Source organism: Gymnodraco acuticeps, unplaced genomic scaffold (genome assembly GCF_902827175.1).
Source record: "Gymnodraco acuticeps unplaced genomic scaffold, fGymAcu1.1, whole genome shotgun sequence".
NCBI classification, from domain to species: Eukaryota; Metazoa; Chordata; class Actinopteri; order Perciformes; family Bathydraconidae; genus Gymnodraco; species Gymnodraco acuticeps.
In genome coordinates this window covers 331,816-349,907 of record NW_022990512.1, presented here as the reverse complement: position 1 = coordinate 349,907, position 18,092 = coordinate 331,816, and the positions used below count along the sequence as shown (strand labels likewise).

The following is an 18,092-nucleotide window of genomic DNA, read 5'->3' as shown; positions in this document are numbered from 1 at the left end:
AACACTGAGATAACCAGATGCATCATATCTGCAGGTTGAGAAACTCTGAGCTACAGAGAGTATAAAGAGGACTGATAAACTCTGCTGAAGTCTGACAGAGAGGCTCCCTCTGGTGGATGTTGGGCAGTACTGTGTTGTCTTTGCTCCAGAGGTTTTTGTACAGAGTGTTGGTGTTTCCTGTCACTGTGGGCCTCAGAGCACAGTAGTACACAGCAGAGTCTGTCACTGCAGCAGAGGAGATCTGCAGAGGAACTGATGTCTCGTTGATTGTAGCATCAAATCTGTCTTTCTGGAACTCTACAGCATTCTCTCCAGTTCCTGTCCAACGCATCAACATGTACTTTGGGTAACCATTGACTTCTTGTTTGTACCAGAACAGATAGGGATATTTGTCAGTTGTCTTAAATGTGCAGTCAATTGTAACTGTGTCTCCTTCAGTAGCGCTGACTTCTCCTGTTGTCTGGGTCACTGTGTCTTGTCCTTTACACTCTGGGGAAGAAGAGACCATTCAGAGGAAGAGATGAATCAATACAGATGAAGGATTAAAGGAGAACAATCAGTAGCTTTAAACAGTTACCTAGAAACATGTTGTAGTTTCTATCTTACCAAAGGAGAGAGCAGCAAGAATAATCCACAGCCAATGTTCCATCTCTACAACAAGGTTTAAATCAGCAGCAGGAAGTAGCTGATGTTCAGCATTCAGTGTGAGGATGGTTCTCTTCACAGCAGCACTTATTATTGACTGGATGGTTGAACACAGTGCAGAAGACGTGCACCGCCTACTTGATCATGTGGCCCTCTAGTGGAGGTGAACAGCTCGGTACAACAGTGTGGAGAAAAGGCTTCCAGCAGCTTGTCAGTGTGTCAGCTGGTGTTTTTGTACAGAGTGTTGGTGTTTCCTGTCACTGTGGGCCTCACAGCACAGTAGAACACAGCAGAGTCTGTCACTGCAGCAGAGGAGAGGCTCATATTGATTTGGTTTGACTGCACTTTAATCTTCAGTCCAGGGATCAGATTATTCATAATGTTTCCAGTTCCTAAATGAGAGATGATGAACTCTGGTGGTTTTCCTGGATATTGTCGATACCAGAAGAAACTATCAACAACAGTTGCTTGTTTGGAGTATCTGTAGGAGAGAGAAACAGAGCTCTCTTCTGGACTGAACTCTTCTCTCTGTAATGCAGTGAGATCTTCACAGCTGACCCCTGAAGAGAGGAGTAATTCAAAAGACTCAGTTAATAGATCACATTTGATCAACATTAGAAGTTAACGTGTTTATGCAGAAAGTTACGTACCTCTTAGAATGGAAACTAACAGTAGGGAATGTAAATAATAGTGTAATGACAGCATGTTGAATGAAGGTGATGATGGTCTGTGTTGAACTCTGGTGAATATGGAAGTTCCTCTCTCTTCTATGGTTCAGGAACATCTTAGCTCCTCCCTGAATCTCTCGGTCTCCTCTTAGATCTGTATTTCACTTCTCAGTTACACTTCCTCCTGGGTAACAGATCCAAAGGCAGTCTGTAAATAAAAAGTCAGAGGACCTAGGATGTATCCCTGTGGTACACCACAATAAATCACAGACCAACAGAGAATTGTAATTTACAAAGATAAAAACAAAAGCCACGGAGCCCGGCCGGGCCCAGCCCGAAAAGGCAACGTGGGCAACACCTCCGCTTCTCCGTCCCGCGGGCCCACCACCTACGGGAAACATCAATGGGGTCGGGTGCGCTGCCAGAAGGGTGGCAGTGAAAGCGGAGGGTCTCGACGGACCAGACCCGGGCGACAGAAGCTGGCTTTGGGGACGTGGAACGTCACCTCTCTGGGGGGGAAGGAGCCGGAGCTTGTGCGGGAGGTGGAGCGTTACCAGTTGGATCTGGTTGGGCTCACCTCTACGCACAGCGTCGGCTCTGGAACCTTACTTCTGGATAGGGGTTGGACTCTATTCTTCTCCGGAGTTGCTCAAGGTGTGAGGCGCCGGGCGGGTGTGGGGATACTCACAAGTCCCCGGTTAGGTGCTTCGTTGTTGGAGTTTACCCCAGTGGACGAGAGGGTCGCCTCCCTACGCCTGCGGGTTATGGGGGGAAAAACTCTGACTGTTGTGTGTGCTTATGCACCCAACAGCAGTTCAGAGTATACGGCCTTCTTGGAGACCCTGGAAAGAGTCCTGTATGGGGCTCCTGAAGGGGACTCTTTAATCTTGCTGGGAGACTTCAACGCACATGTGGGCAATGATGGAGACACTTGGAGGGGCGTGATTGGGAGGAACGGCCCCCCTGATCTGAACCGGAGTGGTGGTTTGTTACTGGACTTCTGTGCTAGTCATGGATTGGCCATAACAAACACCATGTTCGAACATAAGGATGCTCATAAGTGTACGTGGTACCAGAGCACCCTAGGCAGAAGGTCCATGATCGATTTCGTTATCGTATCATCGGACCTGAGGCCGTATGTTTTGGACACGCGGGTAAAGAGAGGGGCGGAGTTGTCAACTGATCACCATCTGGTGGTGAGTTGGGTCGAGTGGCGGGGGAAGCCTCTGGATAGACCTGGTAAGCCCAAACGTGTAGTTCGGGTGAACTGGGAACGTCTGGAGGAGGCCCAAGTTCAGGAGGCCTTCAACTCACACCTCCGGCGGAGCTTTTCGGGCATTCCTGTGGAGGTTGGGGACATTGAACCAGAGTGGTCGGTGTTCAAAGCCTCTATTGCCGAAGCCGCGGCGGGGAGCTGTGGTCTCAAGGTCCTCGGAGCCTCAAGGGGCGGTAACCCTCGAACCTCCTGGTGGACACCGGTGGTCAGGGAAGCCGTCCGACTGAAGAAGGAGGCCTTCAGGGATTTGTTATCCCGGGGGACTCCCGAGGCAGTTGCAAGGTACCGACAGGCCCGAAGGGCAGCAGCCTCATCCGTGGCCGAGGCAAAGCAGCGGGTGTGGGAGAAGTTCGGAGAAGACATGGAGAAGGACTTTCGGGCGGCACCAAAGTTGTTCTGGAAAACTGTCCGACACCTCAGGAGGGGGAAGCAGGGAACCATCCAAGCTGTGTACAGTAAGGATGGGACGTTGTTGACCTCAACTGATGGAGTGTTAGGGCGTTGGAAGGAACACTTTGAGGAACTCCTGAACCCGACAACTCCGCCCTCTATGTTAGAGGCAGAGCTGGAGTATGACGGGGGATCAACACCAATCTCCCGGGGGGAGGTCACTGAGGTCGTCAAACAACTCCACAGTGGCAAAGCCCCGGGGGTGGATGAGATCCGCCCGGAAATGCTGAAGGCTCTGGGTGTTGAGGGACTGTCATGGTTGACACGTCTCATCAACGTTGCGTGGAAGTCGGAAACAGTACCGAAGGAGTGGCAGACCGGGGTGGTGGTTCCCCTATTTAAAAAGGGGGATCAGAGGGTGTGTGCCAATTACAGAGGCATCACACTACTCAGCCTCCCCGGGAAAGTTTACTCTAAGGTACTCGAAAGGAGGGTCAGGCCGATTGTCGAACCTCAGATTGAGGAGGAACAATGCGGATTCCGTCCTGGTCGTGGAACGACGGATCAGCTTTTTACTCTCGCAAGGATCCTGGAGGGGGCCTGGGAGTACGCTTATCCGGTCTACATGTGTTTTGTAGACTTGGAGAAGGCGTATGACCGAGTTCCCAGGGAGGTACTGTGGGAGGTGCTGCGGGAGTATGGGGTGAGGGGGTCTCTACTCAGGGCCATCCAATCTCTGTACTCCCAAAGCGAGAGCTGTGTCCGGGTCCTCGGCAGTAAGTCGGACCCATTTCCGGTGAGGGTTGGCCTCCGCCAGGGCTGCGCTTTGTCACCAATCCTGTTTGTAATATACATGGATCGGATTTCGAGGCGTAGTCATGGGGGAGGGGGTCTGTAGTTCGGTGGACTAAGGATTGCACCACTGCTTTTTGCAGATGATGTGGTTCTAATGGCTTCATCGGTCTGCGACCTTCAGCACTCACTGGATCGGTTCGCAACCGAGTGTGAAGCGGCTGGGATGAGGATCAGCACCTCCAAATCTGAGGCCATGGTTCTCAGCAGGAAACCGATGGACTGTCCACTCCAGGTAGGGAATGAGTCCTTACCCCAAGTGAAGGAGTTCAAGTATCTCGGGGTCTTGTTCTCGAGTGAGGGAACAATGGAGCGTGAGATGGGCCGGAGAATCGGAGCAGCGGGAGCGGTACTGCAGTCGCTTTACCGCACCGTTGTGACGAAAAGGGAGCTGAGCCAGAAGGCAAAGCTCTCGGTCTTCCGGGCCATTTTCGTTCCTACCCTCACCTATGGTCATGAAGGATGGGTCATGACCGAAAGAACGAGATCGCGGATACAAGCGGCCGAGATGGGTTTTCTCCGCAGGGTGGCTGGTGTCTCCCTTAGGGATAAGGTGAGAAGTTCGGTCATCAGGGAGGGACTCGGAGTTGAGCCGCTCCTCCTTCGCGTCGAAAGGAGCCAGTTGAGGTGGTTCGGGCACCTAGTTAGGATGCCACCTGGGCGCCTCCCTAGGGAGGTGTTCCAGGCACGTCCAGCTGGGAAGAGACCAAGGGGTAGACCTAGGACCAGGTGGAGGGATTATATCTCTTCGCTGGCCTGGGAGTGCCTTGGGATCCCCCAGTCAGAGCTGGTTGATGTCGCCAGGGAAAAGAAAGTTTGGGGCTCTCTGCTGGAACTGATACCCCGAGACCCAACCACGGATAAGCGGGAGAAGAAGATGGAGATAGATGGAAAAACAAAAGCAATCAAAACTTGAGTGTGTGATGTGTACCAGTTTCTTGAGAGATGTGATTTAAAGTGTTTGATCAGTCAGTAAAATAACGGAACAATGACGGGCGTTAACGTGAAGTCAGATTACTGAGAGGTGTTTCATCGAGAGAGAAATCTGTTTAAAATGATCTTAATATAAGAAGAATTGTACTTCATACCCAACATATAAAAGGTCTTGAACACCACAACACAGAAATAAAATGAAGTACTTTTACGGTGTACTTTGTGAGTAATCCTCTGTCAGAGTCCCCTCCATAGTACATAATGCATGTTTTCTGAGTGATAAAAAGACAATGTTACCATTATTTCTTAATGATATTGATAGTGCTGGACTCAGTAGTCTTACACCTACTACCACAATACAATGAAGTACTTTCTTTGTGCGGGACTGCACACACAGTGTTTTTATCATTTGTCCCGCATCCCACAAATTGAGACTATGTCCCGCACTTGAGTGACAGTCACGCAGAAAGGCCGGCATCGCCCTTTATTATTATATTTTTTAAACGGCATCATGTAAGTTACGCTGACAGGCGCAAGAGGTCCACAGAGGTCCACAGAGGTCCACAGTGTACCCCCCCCCCCAGTTGACAGTTCACGAGCGCGTCCATAGTGTCTCTCCCCCCGCCCCGTCCACCCAGTAAATAAATCCCCACTACACCACTGGTGAGAGGTGTTTCATCGAGAGAGAAATCTGTTTAAAATGATCTGAATCTGATACATTTGTACAGCACATGAAGTCACAGACTTACAGAAAAACAGAACAACTTGTTTTATGTTCATGGAGACTACTTAGTTTGATTTCAACCTCTGTTTAACCTGATTCACTGAGTTAAACATTTGAACCTGTGGATGTGAATCAAAGGCAGTACATGTGTTTGTATGGTAGTTCAAAATTGTTCATACATTTATATACCTGACCTAAACCCTTAGAAATGATCAAGCAGGCAAATGACATTACTGTATTGTGACAACCCTGTGGTTGTCCACCAGGTGGTGCTGCTGTAACCTGTGTGTTTGTTGTAATCAGCAGTGATGGGACCCACCTGTGGCACTTGATTCCAGGATATAAGAGGGCTGCAGAACAGGCTCTCGCTCTCTCTCAGCTGCCCTGCTCGGTGCAGCAGGACACCGCTCCTTTGTTCTGTTTTATTGTTGTTGGAACCACTGTGTTGGATAAAAATAAATGATTGTTTTGGACAACTCCAGTGTGGAACTGTTGTCCTTGGGTTACAAGCAGAGCCAGCTTGTAACTGAGGTTACCTACTGTAACCCAGCTTCTATGAGTATTGGCTTCGCCCTCTAAGGCTATCGCTATTGGGTTATCCCTCTGCGCCCCCGCGCAGCACTGAAACACTTGTAGTCCACGCCCACCCGCCAGGTGGGCCCCACCCTCGGGCCTCCTTCCGGTATAAATAGGAAGCGTGCCCGGCAATCTGCTCCCATACAAAATAACTTTTCTTCAGCTATTCGTAGAGCCAGTGGGGCCCAGCGCTTAGAGGGCTGCGCCAATACTCATAGAAGCTGGGTTACAGTAGGTAACCTCAGTTCTATTTCGTATATGGCTTCGCCCTCTAAGGCTATCGCTATTGGGTTAAGGGCGAAGCATGATGTAGTCTGCGCCCCACTGGGTCCGTCCGGCACTAGAAGTACAGACATACCTGCTTAATAACACCCCCCTGCCTGTTGTGCCATGCGTAATGGCACATCCCCGTCCCTGGAGCAAACATACCTGTTTTCCTGACGGGGTGAATGCTGGGAACAATACATACCGACCGCTGTGAGAAAGTAGAGACGAAGGTCCCACCTTGTCCTGCGATCAAAGAGGGGGAACAGCCGCTCTCTCCGTGTCAGCCAGGTAGGAGAGCGCTCAGCTGGATCCCTGACGTCATTCACTCTGACCGGCACTCCGTACGAAGTGTGTCAGAGTAAAGGGAACATCCCTCTCATACGAGGGGGAAAAAGGGCCGCTCTCTGTTGCGGCTTTCACACCAGCGCTTTTCCCTTTCTAGCTCCGAGCTAGAGCTTTTATGGTTCAGCTCCGGTTTCGCTTTTCTGCTCCCGCTCTGTTCACACCGCCCAGAGCCCGACTGGTGCTGCCGCTGCTGCGTCATGACGTCACCGTTTACATCGCTGATTTGCTCCCCAACGGCATTACGGCGCTCACAACAACAACGGGGAACTGCGTCGGGTCGATGATCGTGTTGCTTTTAATCACACGAAGCCAGAATAAATTGAATAACGACTTCTCCAACCTTATACTTTGCTCCAGAGTGCCGTGGTTCATTGTTTATTAATGTGTTTCTGCAGCATTTACCGACCGCTGCAGTGCTGGCTGCTCTTCCACGGGAGTTTATTCTCCCGTTAGCTCCCGGTTAGCTCACACTGCCGCGGCCGCTCTAAAGTATTCACTGTCCGACTCACACAAGCAGCTGATACATATCCCCAGTTCCCCTTAGCCTAAGTGAATGTGTGTCCGTCTGAATTGACGCTGTTTGGTATCACAACGCTGTTATGAAAGTTTCTCTGGTATAAAATGGGTGATGTTAGCATAGCAACCAAAGCTAAACTGACTACTTGCTATTGCTATCCTATTGTGGCATAAACCGTTTTCTACAGGCACATTTTACCGGCGTATTTTTATTATGATTCTACTTGTGATAGTCGGACACGACAACCTGTGCAGCCCATGTATTGATTCCATCCGATAGCTGCTATAATACAAAACAACACGTCTGCCTCTCTCCACAATGATCAATAACAGTGAACGGATGGTGAAGGTAAGGTACAAATAAACAGAATCACACGAAGCCTGGTTAGTGTTGCCTGACTTTATAAAGTGTGTTTATAAGCACTACTGCTTGTAGGCAGGCATGACAGTCGACCCATGTTCAGGGGAGGTGGGTTTAGTTTCCTGCACGCCTCGACGTAAGAGAGACGTAAGCGACGCCACCTCTTAGCTCCGAAGCTCTTGCCTCTAGACCGACAATATTTTAGAGCTGGAAGTGAACCGGATTCCGGAGCTAAGAGCCGGCGCCGCTGCGGTGTGAACAGGAAAAACCGGCGCTTTTCAGCTCCAGCTCCGAGCCGGAGCCGGAGCTGAAAAAGCGCTGGTGTGAAAGGGGCATGTGTGCCGCGAGGCAGGAGAGAGGCGCACAGCTGGATCCCTGACGTCACTCACTCTGACAGGACACCCAGTACAGGGTGCGTCAGAGAGGAAAGGGAGACATCCCTCAAATAAAATTGAATACATGAACAGGGGGAAGACCAAGATGCAGCCGTGCAAATATCTTCCACTGACATTCCTCCGCGCAACACCGTGGAGGAGGAAATTCCTCTGGTGGAGTGCGCTTTGATATTCTCCGGGGGCTCCACCCCAGAGGAGACATATGCCTGCGACACAGCCTCACACAGCCAGTGTGACAGCCGTTGTGCAGACAGAGGTTGCCCGATCGAGCGCTCTCTGTAGTGCACAAACAGGCGCTGAGAACGGCGCAATGCCGCCGTGCGCACCACATAGCAGGACAGCGCGCACACCGGACAGAGGAGATGAGATGTGGCTTCTTCCTTCGACCTGTAAGGAGGGGGGAAGAAGCCAGCCAGGGTGATCACTCTTGACCTAAAAGAGTTGTGATGACCTTAGGCATGAAGCCGGGTTAGGGCGTAAAACAGCTGAACTGCATCTCCTTGGATCCGGAGACATGACGGAGCCACAGAGAGAGCAGACAAATCACTCACCCTTTTCTCTGATAGAGCCAAAAGCAGTACTACTTTGGCTGAATACAGTTAAGGGGAACCTGATCAGGTTCAAATGGGGCTTTGCTTTAGTGCGCGTAACACCAAAGCCAAATCCCACTGAGTCGCCAGTGTGCGTGACACCGGTCTGAGTCTCCATACTCCTCGCATACAACGGCTGCTGCGTTCTGCGAGCCCCTCGCGTTCAGAAGCTGCGCAGATCGTACTCCTCCCTGGCGATTGAGGTAGACTGCTTCCATAGCCGTGGCCTTTTGTCTGTGCAAATCAACACATGTTTGATTGTACTGTGTAATGGTCGTCATGGTGACGTGCCACGCCCTCGCCGCTGCTGCCCGTGAAGCAAAAAAGCTGCGAGGCAGTTTCCACACGCTGCATTCCACTCTGTCTCTCATCATGAGGCGCGTACACGCCCAGAGGATGAGAGGTGTGTGTATGCTGTCCACACGAGGCGTTATAACAGTGCTCGTGGATTTATTATGACCGTGTGTAAGGCATATCTGGGACAGAGGAATGCCTCGAGCTCTGCAGTTTATAAACCAATAGGTTAAAACAGCAGGCTTCTGCAGTGAATGAAGCACCTCTGGAGACTCCCCCTGTGGGGAAGACCCAGGGGAATCCCCCCTGTGACCAGCTGACGCTAATGCCGAGCAGCTGCGTCACGGAGAGGGCTGTGTGGGTTGTGACACGCCGGAGGAGAGCTGTCAGTTTCTCACTCGCTGCCAGAGAGCGCTCTGCTGCTGGCTGAGTTTTTAATTCCACTCCAGATAAACGTTTGTCTGAGAGGGAAGAGGACAGCTCTTCTTCCAACTTGTTATGAAACCCAGGCTTTGACAGATGCGATACGAGATGTACCGTCTGTAAAGCGACTTCCTCCCTGGAGCGAGCCAGCAACTAGCAGGTCGTCCAGAGGAAACCACCCTCTCATCCCTCCTCTGTGTAGCGGCTCCAGCCTTCTCTACACAAAAATGGGAGGAGCCAGGAAATATCCAAACGGCAGACGATTGTCTGGTCTGATATTCCCTGAAATGAGAAACCGCAGGAATTCCCTGTGTTTCGGGATGATGGGTGGAAGTATGCATCCTTCAGGTGGAAGTGAACCAGTCGTCCTGGTGAACACATTCCAGCACCTGTTTGATCGTCAGCATGTGGAATACTGACAGATCGAGGATGTCTCATTGCCCCAGTCTTTTTCGGGATTAGAAAAATAACGGGAGTGAAAACCCCTGATTTTCCTCCCTTTGAGGAAACCTGGAAATATCCTCTTTCAACAGGAGTTCCAGCAGCTCGGATTGGAGCGCAAGACATAGCTTCTGGGAGGACAAGAGTGTTTCCTGTATCCCATTGAACTGTGGGGGGGGGGAGGCGAACTGCAGGGTGTATTCTCTGCTGATCAGCCTGCTCATCCATCTGTCCATCAGACACACGCTGCCACGCCGAGAAACACTCTGAGAGCGGGCGCACATGCTCGAGATGTGTTGTGATCGTCATGACGACGAGCCACGCCAGAGTCCTCGCCGCCGCTGCCCGTGAGGCAACCCAAGGTGGGCCTAGAGCGAAAGGGCTGTGAGGAGGCCTCCACACGCTGCATTTCACTCCGACTCTCATCATGTACACGCTCAGAGGATGGGTGGAGGTGTGTGCAGTGATATCCACATGAGGCGTTACCACGGCGCTCATGGGCTTATTGTGACCGTGTGTAGGTGGCGTATCTCGGACAGAGGAATGCCGCGAGGTCTGTGGTTTAATAACCGAAAAGTCATAACCACCAGGCCTCTGCAGCGAACCCTGCTGCCTACTAATCAACAGATTGGAGGCAGCTGGCCCTGATTTTCTTCCTCCTGGGGAACCCTGGAAATAGCCTCTTTCAACAGAAGTTCCCGTAGCTCTGCTTGGAGCGTAAGCCACTGTTCTCGGGATGACAGGCGTGTCTCCTGTATCCCTTTGAACTGTGGGTCCTCGGACTCCTGCCCGGCACTCGGCCCCAGGGACACGAGGCCCCGTCCGCGGGCTCGTAAGCCTGGACGGGCCAATCGTCCTCCTCGGCCACAGCAGCAAGAGCGTCCGCTCTCCGCTTCCTGTCGCCCGAGGGGAGGGGAGCGCAGTGTGTGCATGCTACCTGCTGGTTTAGAGCCGCGTATGCGTGCTCTGACCACAGGTAGGCTGTGCTTCAGTAACTGTGCTGGTTTGCTGAAGAAAAGAGGGAGCAGATTGCCGGGAACCCTTCCTATTTATACCGGAAGGAGGCCCGAGGGTGGGGCCCACCTGGCGGGTGGGCGTGGACTACAAGTGTTTCAGTGCTGCACGGGGGCACAGAGGGATAACCCAATAGCGATAGCCTTAGAGGGCGAAGCCATATACGAAATAGAACAGTATGATCACAAACTATTGATGTTTGTCAGAAAGAGGCTCCCTCTCATGGATGTTGGGCAGTATTGTGTTGTCTGTGCTCCTGAGGTTTGTGTACAGAGTGTTGGTGTTTCCTGTCACTGTGGGCCTCACAGCACAGTAGTACACAGCAGAGTCTGTCTCTTTAGCTGAGATGATCTCCAGATCAACTCGTTTCTCTGTTTTGTCAATGTGAGCAGAGAAATCAGACTCAGTGGGATGGATCCCTCCTGCCTCTGTGATGTGGAGCAGGAACTCTGGTCTGGATCTCTGGTATTGTCGGTACCACTGGATATTGTAGATAGCCCCCTCATATTTACATGTCAGGCTGATGTTTCTGCCCTCTGCAACATGTTCTTCACTTCTTTCTGGCTTTATGCTGTTCATGGAGCCCAGGGCTGCAAAATGAGAATTACTCATGTCAGTTAGTCTGCAGGAGAATTTAACATTAAGAGACTCAACGGAGGCTCTTCAATTTCCTGTCATCTTTGATCAGTTTGAGATAAAACATGACCAAATGTCTTCATAGATCACAACGGTTGCTGCCTTACACAATCAAACCTCCAGGTATGAAATCTCTGGCTAATACAGCGGGTTGAATGAGACTTTGTCTCTGTTCCAACACTCACCTATGAAGAGAGAGAAGAGTAAACAGAGGTAAAGCAACATGTCTTTGGAGATGTTGAAGTCAAACAGTCAGCAGATGAGTTCTCCTCCTGCAGAAGTGAAGCAGGAAACAGCCTCTCTGCTGCTCAGCCCTTCTCCTCAACATCAGATGATTGTGCTTTTAGTTCCTCAGACATCTCACAGATCATCTCATTGGTTGATATTAACGTCAGTGGGCGGGGCCAGAGAATCATGTTTTACTAGTTTCAAGCCATCAAAATACTTTTCTCATATTTAAAACATTTAGTTCTCTTTGTGCTTCTCACTGACACATACATTGAAATGTACAAAAACTTAGCAATTACAATGACGGGGGTTAAGGTGAAGTCAGATTAGTGAGAGGTGTTTCATCGAGAGATAAATCCGCTTAAAAATATCTTAATCTAATCAGAATATTGATTCACACTTTTTATTTAAAAGGTCTTGAACACCACAACACAAGCTGCTGTTCCAATATAACATATTATCACATTGTGCTTAAAGATAAACTGAATCCAATGACAAAGTGAGAGGACCTAGGATTGAACCCTGTGGTACACCACGTGAAATCACAGACTCACAGAAAAACTGAAAAGAACGTATTTTAAGTTCATGGAGACTACTTACTTTTATTTCAGCCTGTGACAAAAGGCCAGATTCACTGACTCAGTTAAACATTTGAACCTGTGGATGTGAATCAAAGACAGTACATGTGTTTGTACGGTAGGGAGCAATTGTTAATTTTCATTTCAAACCTTTATTTATACAGATAAATCCCATTGAGATCATTGATCTCTTTTTCAAGGGAGACCTGCTCAAGTAGTTCCACATGAAACATAAAAACATAAATAGAACAACAAAAGGACATCATACAGCATCATTTACATAATTATCCACATCATAGATTTCAAATTATCAAGCGGGTAAAGTACATTACTGTATCATCACAAATGATTGATGTTTAACAGAGAGAGACTCCCTCAGGTGGATGTTCAGTCAGTCAATCAGAGACAGGCTCTGTATATATCTGAGACCTGTGATATATTGATGAAGAAGAGGATAATAGGGGACAAGATGGTGTCGGGCAGTTCCTCGGTGACGCTTGTTGATCCCCACAAGTGTTGGATATTCTGCGTCTGGACTCCAGTATCTGCATCGATTAAATTGTATCGATGATTAACCTTGAAAAAAGTGGCGACAGATAACCCACAAGTACTTATCTTTCTTTACATCGTGTCCTTTCTGCCAGGCCATGACAACATGCACTGTAGGAGCCATGATCAATATTGATTGGTTGGCTTGGGTCACATGGGTATGGGTGGCACTCATTATAATCCTGTTCACCTGTGTGAGGTGTGTGTGTGTGGAAGAGAGGGTGACACAGGGCCGTTGTATTTTTTTGTTGACCGCAAGGTTACAATTGCTTGGATTCTAACAATGTATACAGTATGTCTGATCACCGAGTTTTTTCATGAAACTACCGTACCACGAAACAGAGCTTCAGATCTCAGCGAGTACTTTTTTAACGTGTCATACAACAGCAAACAGGCCCGGCCTCAGCCTCTCAGCGACTTAGTTTGTTTCCTGCTGTCGCTACAGGCACCTATAGAAGACACTACAGGGGCCTATACTACGAAGCTGGTTCAACCTAACCTGGATATGTTTGAGTTAGCCGGTTGGCCTAATCCAAAACATACGCGCTCTCGCTAAACGGTACTACGACGCTGGTTATCAAGTGGATCGCTCAAGCCAGCCGTGTCCTATCTAGTTAGTTGCGCGTTCACATGAAAGGGGTGGTATCTGGAGCATTTTACCAATCACAAACATGGAGAAGCGTACTGACAGCGCAGCGTCATACTTCCTGAATGAAAAGTGAACTTTAATACTAGTCAAAAATGAAGAAGTTAAACTTTAAACATCCATGACTTAAACACTTTATTCAGGATAAAAGCCAGGTGAATACAGCTGGCAAAAGAAAAAGTGTTTGAATGCAGAAATTAACAGGTTTATGATATCACTGCCGCGTCTAAAACACGATTTGACTTTAATTAGCCTACATTTGTCTCGAGTGTTTCGTCAACTTAATGTGTTGCTTAAAATAATCCTTCTGCATCCAGTCTGTGACGCTGTGAGTGTTGCACGGCCAGATACGGCTCAGCTGACTCAGATCAGGAGATGATACATTATGAAGTGATATGCCGCGGACTGTACTTAATGTTACTCTGATCCGGTTACTTATGTTGTGGCAGATATTTAAGTAAGCTTTCTTAACGCTAATGTTATAATAGTCAGATTGCTCTGAAGATGGAGCTGATATTCTATTCATGTTCACGTTCACACAGTCGCTGATTGTTGCCGGCCGTCTTTCCGGCAACGGCAGCTTTTCTGTATTTCCTCTATCCTGAAATATGACTTGATCGCTTTAAACTCCGCACACTGAGCTCTGATTGGTCAGCAGGCGGTGCTTTCACTGAGTTGAGCTCTTAGCCTGCAACCTAACCTGCTCCGGGGCAGGCTAGCCGCTCAGCATCAGTTACCATGGAGATCTAGCCTGCTAAAAAGAGAACCAGCGTCGTAGGACCGGGGACCCAGAGTTTTCCCTGAAGTTAGCTCGCTAAGCGAAAATCCGGCTTCGTAGTACAGGTCTCAGATGGACCAACACTTCCTGTTTTTCATATTTATTCCCACAGTCCCTGAAATCTGCAGTCATCAAACCACTCTTAAAGAACAATCTAGGCGCTTCACTGATGAACATTTATAGGACGGGTCAAATAATTGGAAAAATGGCTTTCAACAGCTAAAAAGCTGTTTTGGCACTTGATAACTGTTTTGATGTGTTCCAGTCACACAGCACTGAGGCTGCTCTTGTAAAGGTCTTTAATGACATCCACTTAAACACAGACAGTGGCAGAACTTCAGTGTTAGTATTATTAGATCTCAGTGCTGCGTTTGACACTGTTGACCACAGCATATTACTAGACCGACTGGAACACTGGGTGGGACTTTCGGAAACAGTTCTAAATTGGTTTGAATCCTACTTAAAGGACAGAAACAACTTTGTTTCTATCGGTAAATAAACATCTGAGTTGACAAATATGACATGTGGGGTTCCTCAAGGCTCCATCTTGGGATAGACCAGGTTAGCCGCTAAGCATAAGTTACCATGGAGATCTAGCCCGCTAAAAAGAGAACCAGCTTCGTAGGACCGGAAAGCCGGAGTTTTCCCTGAATTTTGCCGGCTAAGCGAAAATCCTGCTTCGTAGTATACCCCCCAGGAAAGGGAACACCACAGAGAGAGGAACAGGGACTCTTTAAGACTTGCTGGACATGTTCACCTTTTCAGGTCTTAACCAACTCTACACTGAACCAGAAGATGTGAACTCTATGAATGACTCTGTCTCAGTGTTACGTGGTGCCAGCAGGCGAGCTGTTGTTGTGTCCTCCTGCTATTCTCTCTTTTCCCCTGTGTTTCCCTGCAGGTAATCAGCAGCTGATCAGAACCTGCCTGAGCACCTCAGACTGGCGGCTGATTGGATCCCCTCACCCTCAGCTGGCCTATCAGCAGCCAGAGCATTAAAGGAGGAGCTCCAGGAAGCCTTCTCTCTCTCAGACCTGCTGCTGACTCCAGAGCCTCGGTGTGATCTTTGATGGATTTATTGAGTATTGTTAAATGTGTGTGTGGTGGAGGATTTAGGCACGTTTGGGATACCCTCTACATCTTTTCAGATGCATACATTATCAGGGGAAAGGGCCAAATTCTGAAATGTTCTTTAAAAAGTCAGAATTCCAAGATTCTCAGAAATAAGTCAGAATTCGGTTATGTTCAGAAAAAGAAAGTCATCGATATTTTCAGGATAAATAAAGTCAAAAATGTCTTTTTTATGATTCTTTCAGAAATCTTTGAATTTATAAAAAACTCAAACTGTTGATATTTCCCCGTAAAGTCAAAAGTTGAGATATTCAGGGGAAAATCACAATATCGGGGTTTCTTCTGGAGAAAAAAAAACACTTTAGAAAAAGTAAACATTTTGAGATATTCAGAAAAATGTCAGAATTTGTAGATGTTCATACTGCCTGTGCTGCAGCACCTCTTATCACCCTCTGTCTGAAACCAGAGCCCAGTCTGCTCTGATTGGTTAGCTCCATAGAGATGTTGATAGGGGAATAAACAAAGAGTCTAATGGAGGCCTATCAGGAAAAACTAAAGCTCCTGATCAGATATAACAGGAACTACAAAGCTGGTTATCAGCTGACTCTTTGAAACCATGATTTCCTCCTCAGGCTTTCGAGCCCACATGAAATCGGGCATTTGTTGTATCATTTGACTCATGAACAGCATGAAGGGAGTACTATTGGAATACATGTGATGATGTGGTGAGGTGTTTGGATTTGTCAGGTTGCTCTATCCTTTCACAATTCTCCATTGATTTTTCAGAAATAGTATTGATTATACCTCAATCTGTATGGATATACATGATACATGATATCTGCAAGAGAATAAGAGTCTGTCTAATGGACTGGAAACTTTGAAGAGGAGGAGCTGGTGTCCGTCAGGAAGAAGCTGTGGAGCAAAGCATATAATGAGTCAGCAATCCAGAGGGGGAAGAAGTACTCTCATCATTTACTTCAGTAAAAGTAGTAATACTGCAGTGTAAACAAAGTCAAATTCCTGCATTCAAATGTAACCTCAATAAGAGTCAAACAGTATTAGCATAAAAAAAATACTTTACGTAAAAAGTAAAACTATGCGTTATGCAAAGTGGCCATTTTAAGCACCAGGTATTTTCAGTTGTTAAAATGATTGATGGGGGTAAAGGTGGGGTTTATTTGAATGACTTTATAGAGTACTGGGTAGCTTCATCTATAATATAATGTGTGTCGATTTATATTGTGTATTAATATCCTAAATCTGCTATGTCAGTCAATCTGTAAAAATACACATAGTGAAGTAAAAAGTAGATAGATAGATAGATTGTTGTGTCAGTGATCAGGAGGAGGAACTGAGGAGCTGATCCAGGATCCTGTCTGTACCACTGGAGATTATCAGCTTGAACTGAATATGTACAGGACAGAGTAACACTACGGCCCTCTGAGGAACACACTTCAGCACTGATGGCAGTAATAGCATCTTCCAAGCTGTTACCTGGAGAGAAAAACATCATGCTATCATTACAGCTCCAAAGTCACAAACCCATCAATCCCTTAGTGAAAAAACAACTTTGCTGTAAAGCGTTAATCCAAAATCCAAACTGGATGTGTAATGCTTTGAAAAAAGTCTTCATAGTTCCCCTTCTCCTGTCAGAAACATACGTACCTATGAGAGCTGAACAGAGCAGAATTGCAGCCAGTTTCTCCATGTTCACAGAGGGGAAAGCTGTGGTTGTTCAGTATGGAAACGTTTAGTGAGTTGTGTTTGGTCTGATGTTCACAGCTGGAATCAGAGACGTGTCAGTCATGAAGCTCTGCAGTCAGCAGGAGGAGACTCGGATGTCCAATGAGTTTCTGGAGCTCTTCATCACAGCTGTGAGTCTTAGAGAATCTAATCTAGACTGTATCATCACATCCTGCTGAAGGTGAACAGAGATAGACTCCCTCTGGTGGATGTTGATCAGTATTGTGATTTCTTTGCTCCAAAGGTTTTTGTACAGAGTGTTGGTGTTTCCTGTCACTGTGGGCTGCAGAGCACAGTAGTACACAGCAGAGTCAGACAGCTGAAGCTTCTGGATCTTCAGAGGAACAGATCTTAAGCTTGAATCCAGTGTGGATGAGAATCTGTCCTCGTCCTCTGTTTTCCCCGTGCCGATCTTAAAGCGGCTCAGGATGAATGTGGGGCTGTTGTCTCCGTGCTGTTTGTACCAGAAGAGATAGTAATTTGATGAAGTGGTGTTATAGTGACAGCCAAGTGTTACTGCCTCTCCTTTAGTAGCAGTCTTTTCTGCTTCAGGTTGCAGCACGTTGTCTCTTTGGGCTCTGCATTCTGTAAAACAGCAACAAACAGTATCAGGGACTTGTTAGAGAATCATCTCAATGTTGGACTGATTTCAAAGAGTTCATACCAAGACTCATAGCAGCCAGCAACACTGAGATAACCAGATGCATCATATCTGCAGGTTGAGAAACTCTGAGCTACAGAGAGTATAAAGAGGACTGATAAACTCTGCTGAAGTTTAACAGAGAGAGGCTCCCTCTGGTGGATGTTGTGCAGTATTGTGTTGTCTGTGCTCCAATCAATCAATCAATCAATCAATGTTTATTTATATAGCCCAATATCACAAATGTTACATTTGTCTCAGTGGACTTTACAGTTTGTACAAAATATCAGTATGACAATACGACACCCTCTGTCCTTAGACCCTCTGTCCTCAGACCCTCTGTCCTTAGACCCTCACATCGTACAAGGAAAAACTTCCGAAGAAAACCCACAGTTTAAAGGGAAAAATGGGAGAAACCTCAGGGAGAGCAACAGAGGAGGGATCCCTCTCCCAGGACGGACAGACGTGCAATAGATGCCGTGTGTAAATTGAAAAGATAATACATTTGCAACA

General features: G+C 47.8%; 2 protein-coding genes and 1 gene segment (V, D, J or C); all 3 read right to left on the bottom strand.

The window, feature by feature from the left end:
* LOC117553194 (M1-specific T cell receptor alpha chain-like) overlaps window positions 1–733 on the bottom strand; it is a 37,513-nt gene extending 36,780 nt beyond the window's left edge. The window contains exons 1-2 of the mRNA XM_034227005.1: window positions 607–733; window positions 189–489 (exon numbers count right to left, since the gene is read on the bottom strand). Coding sequence (XP_034082896.1) covers window positions 189–489; window positions 607–649 — 344 coding nt within the window. The 5' untranslated portion in view covers window positions 650–733. The remainder of the gene's footprint in view (window positions 1–188; window positions 490–606) is intronic.
* A 131-nt stretch (window positions 734–864) lies between these two features.
* On the bottom strand, window positions 865–16,995 carry LOC117553182. Its single transcript, XM_034227000.1, has 5 exons — window positions 16,862–16,995; window positions 16,486–16,690; window positions 11,005–11,371; window positions 8,826–8,904; window positions 865–1,205 (listed from the first exon to the last, which is right to left on the bottom strand). Exons 1-5 carry the CDS (start codon window positions 16,902–16,904, stop codon window positions 865–867), a joined length of 1,035 nt encoding a protein of 344 aa, XP_034082891.1. The 5' UTR covers window positions 16,905–16,995.
* A 20-nt stretch (window positions 16,996–17,015) lies between these two features.
* Window positions 17,016–17,708, bottom strand: LOC117553181. The segment is given in 2 exon segments: window positions 17,016–17,524; window positions 17,604–17,708. Coding segments are annotated over 2 exon segments (555 nt in total).
* Between the last annotated feature and the right edge of the window lie 384 nt (window positions 17,709–18,092).

Bases quoted from the DNA above. Each gene is read 5' to 3' on its own strand.
- LOC117553182 (XM_034227000.1), bottom strand. From the start codon at position 16,904: ATGGAGAAACTGGCTGCAATTCTGCTCTGTTCAGCTCTCATAG. The intron at 11,372-16,485 runs GTATTTTTACAG...AGGAAATTGAAG, and splicing joins TACTTTTTACTTCACTATGT to AGCCTCCGTTGAGTCTCTTA. The intron at 1,206-8,825 runs GTCACCATGACG...TCCTCTCTTCAG, and splicing joins CAGCGGCGAGGGCGTGGCAC to GGGTCAGCTGTGAAGATCTC.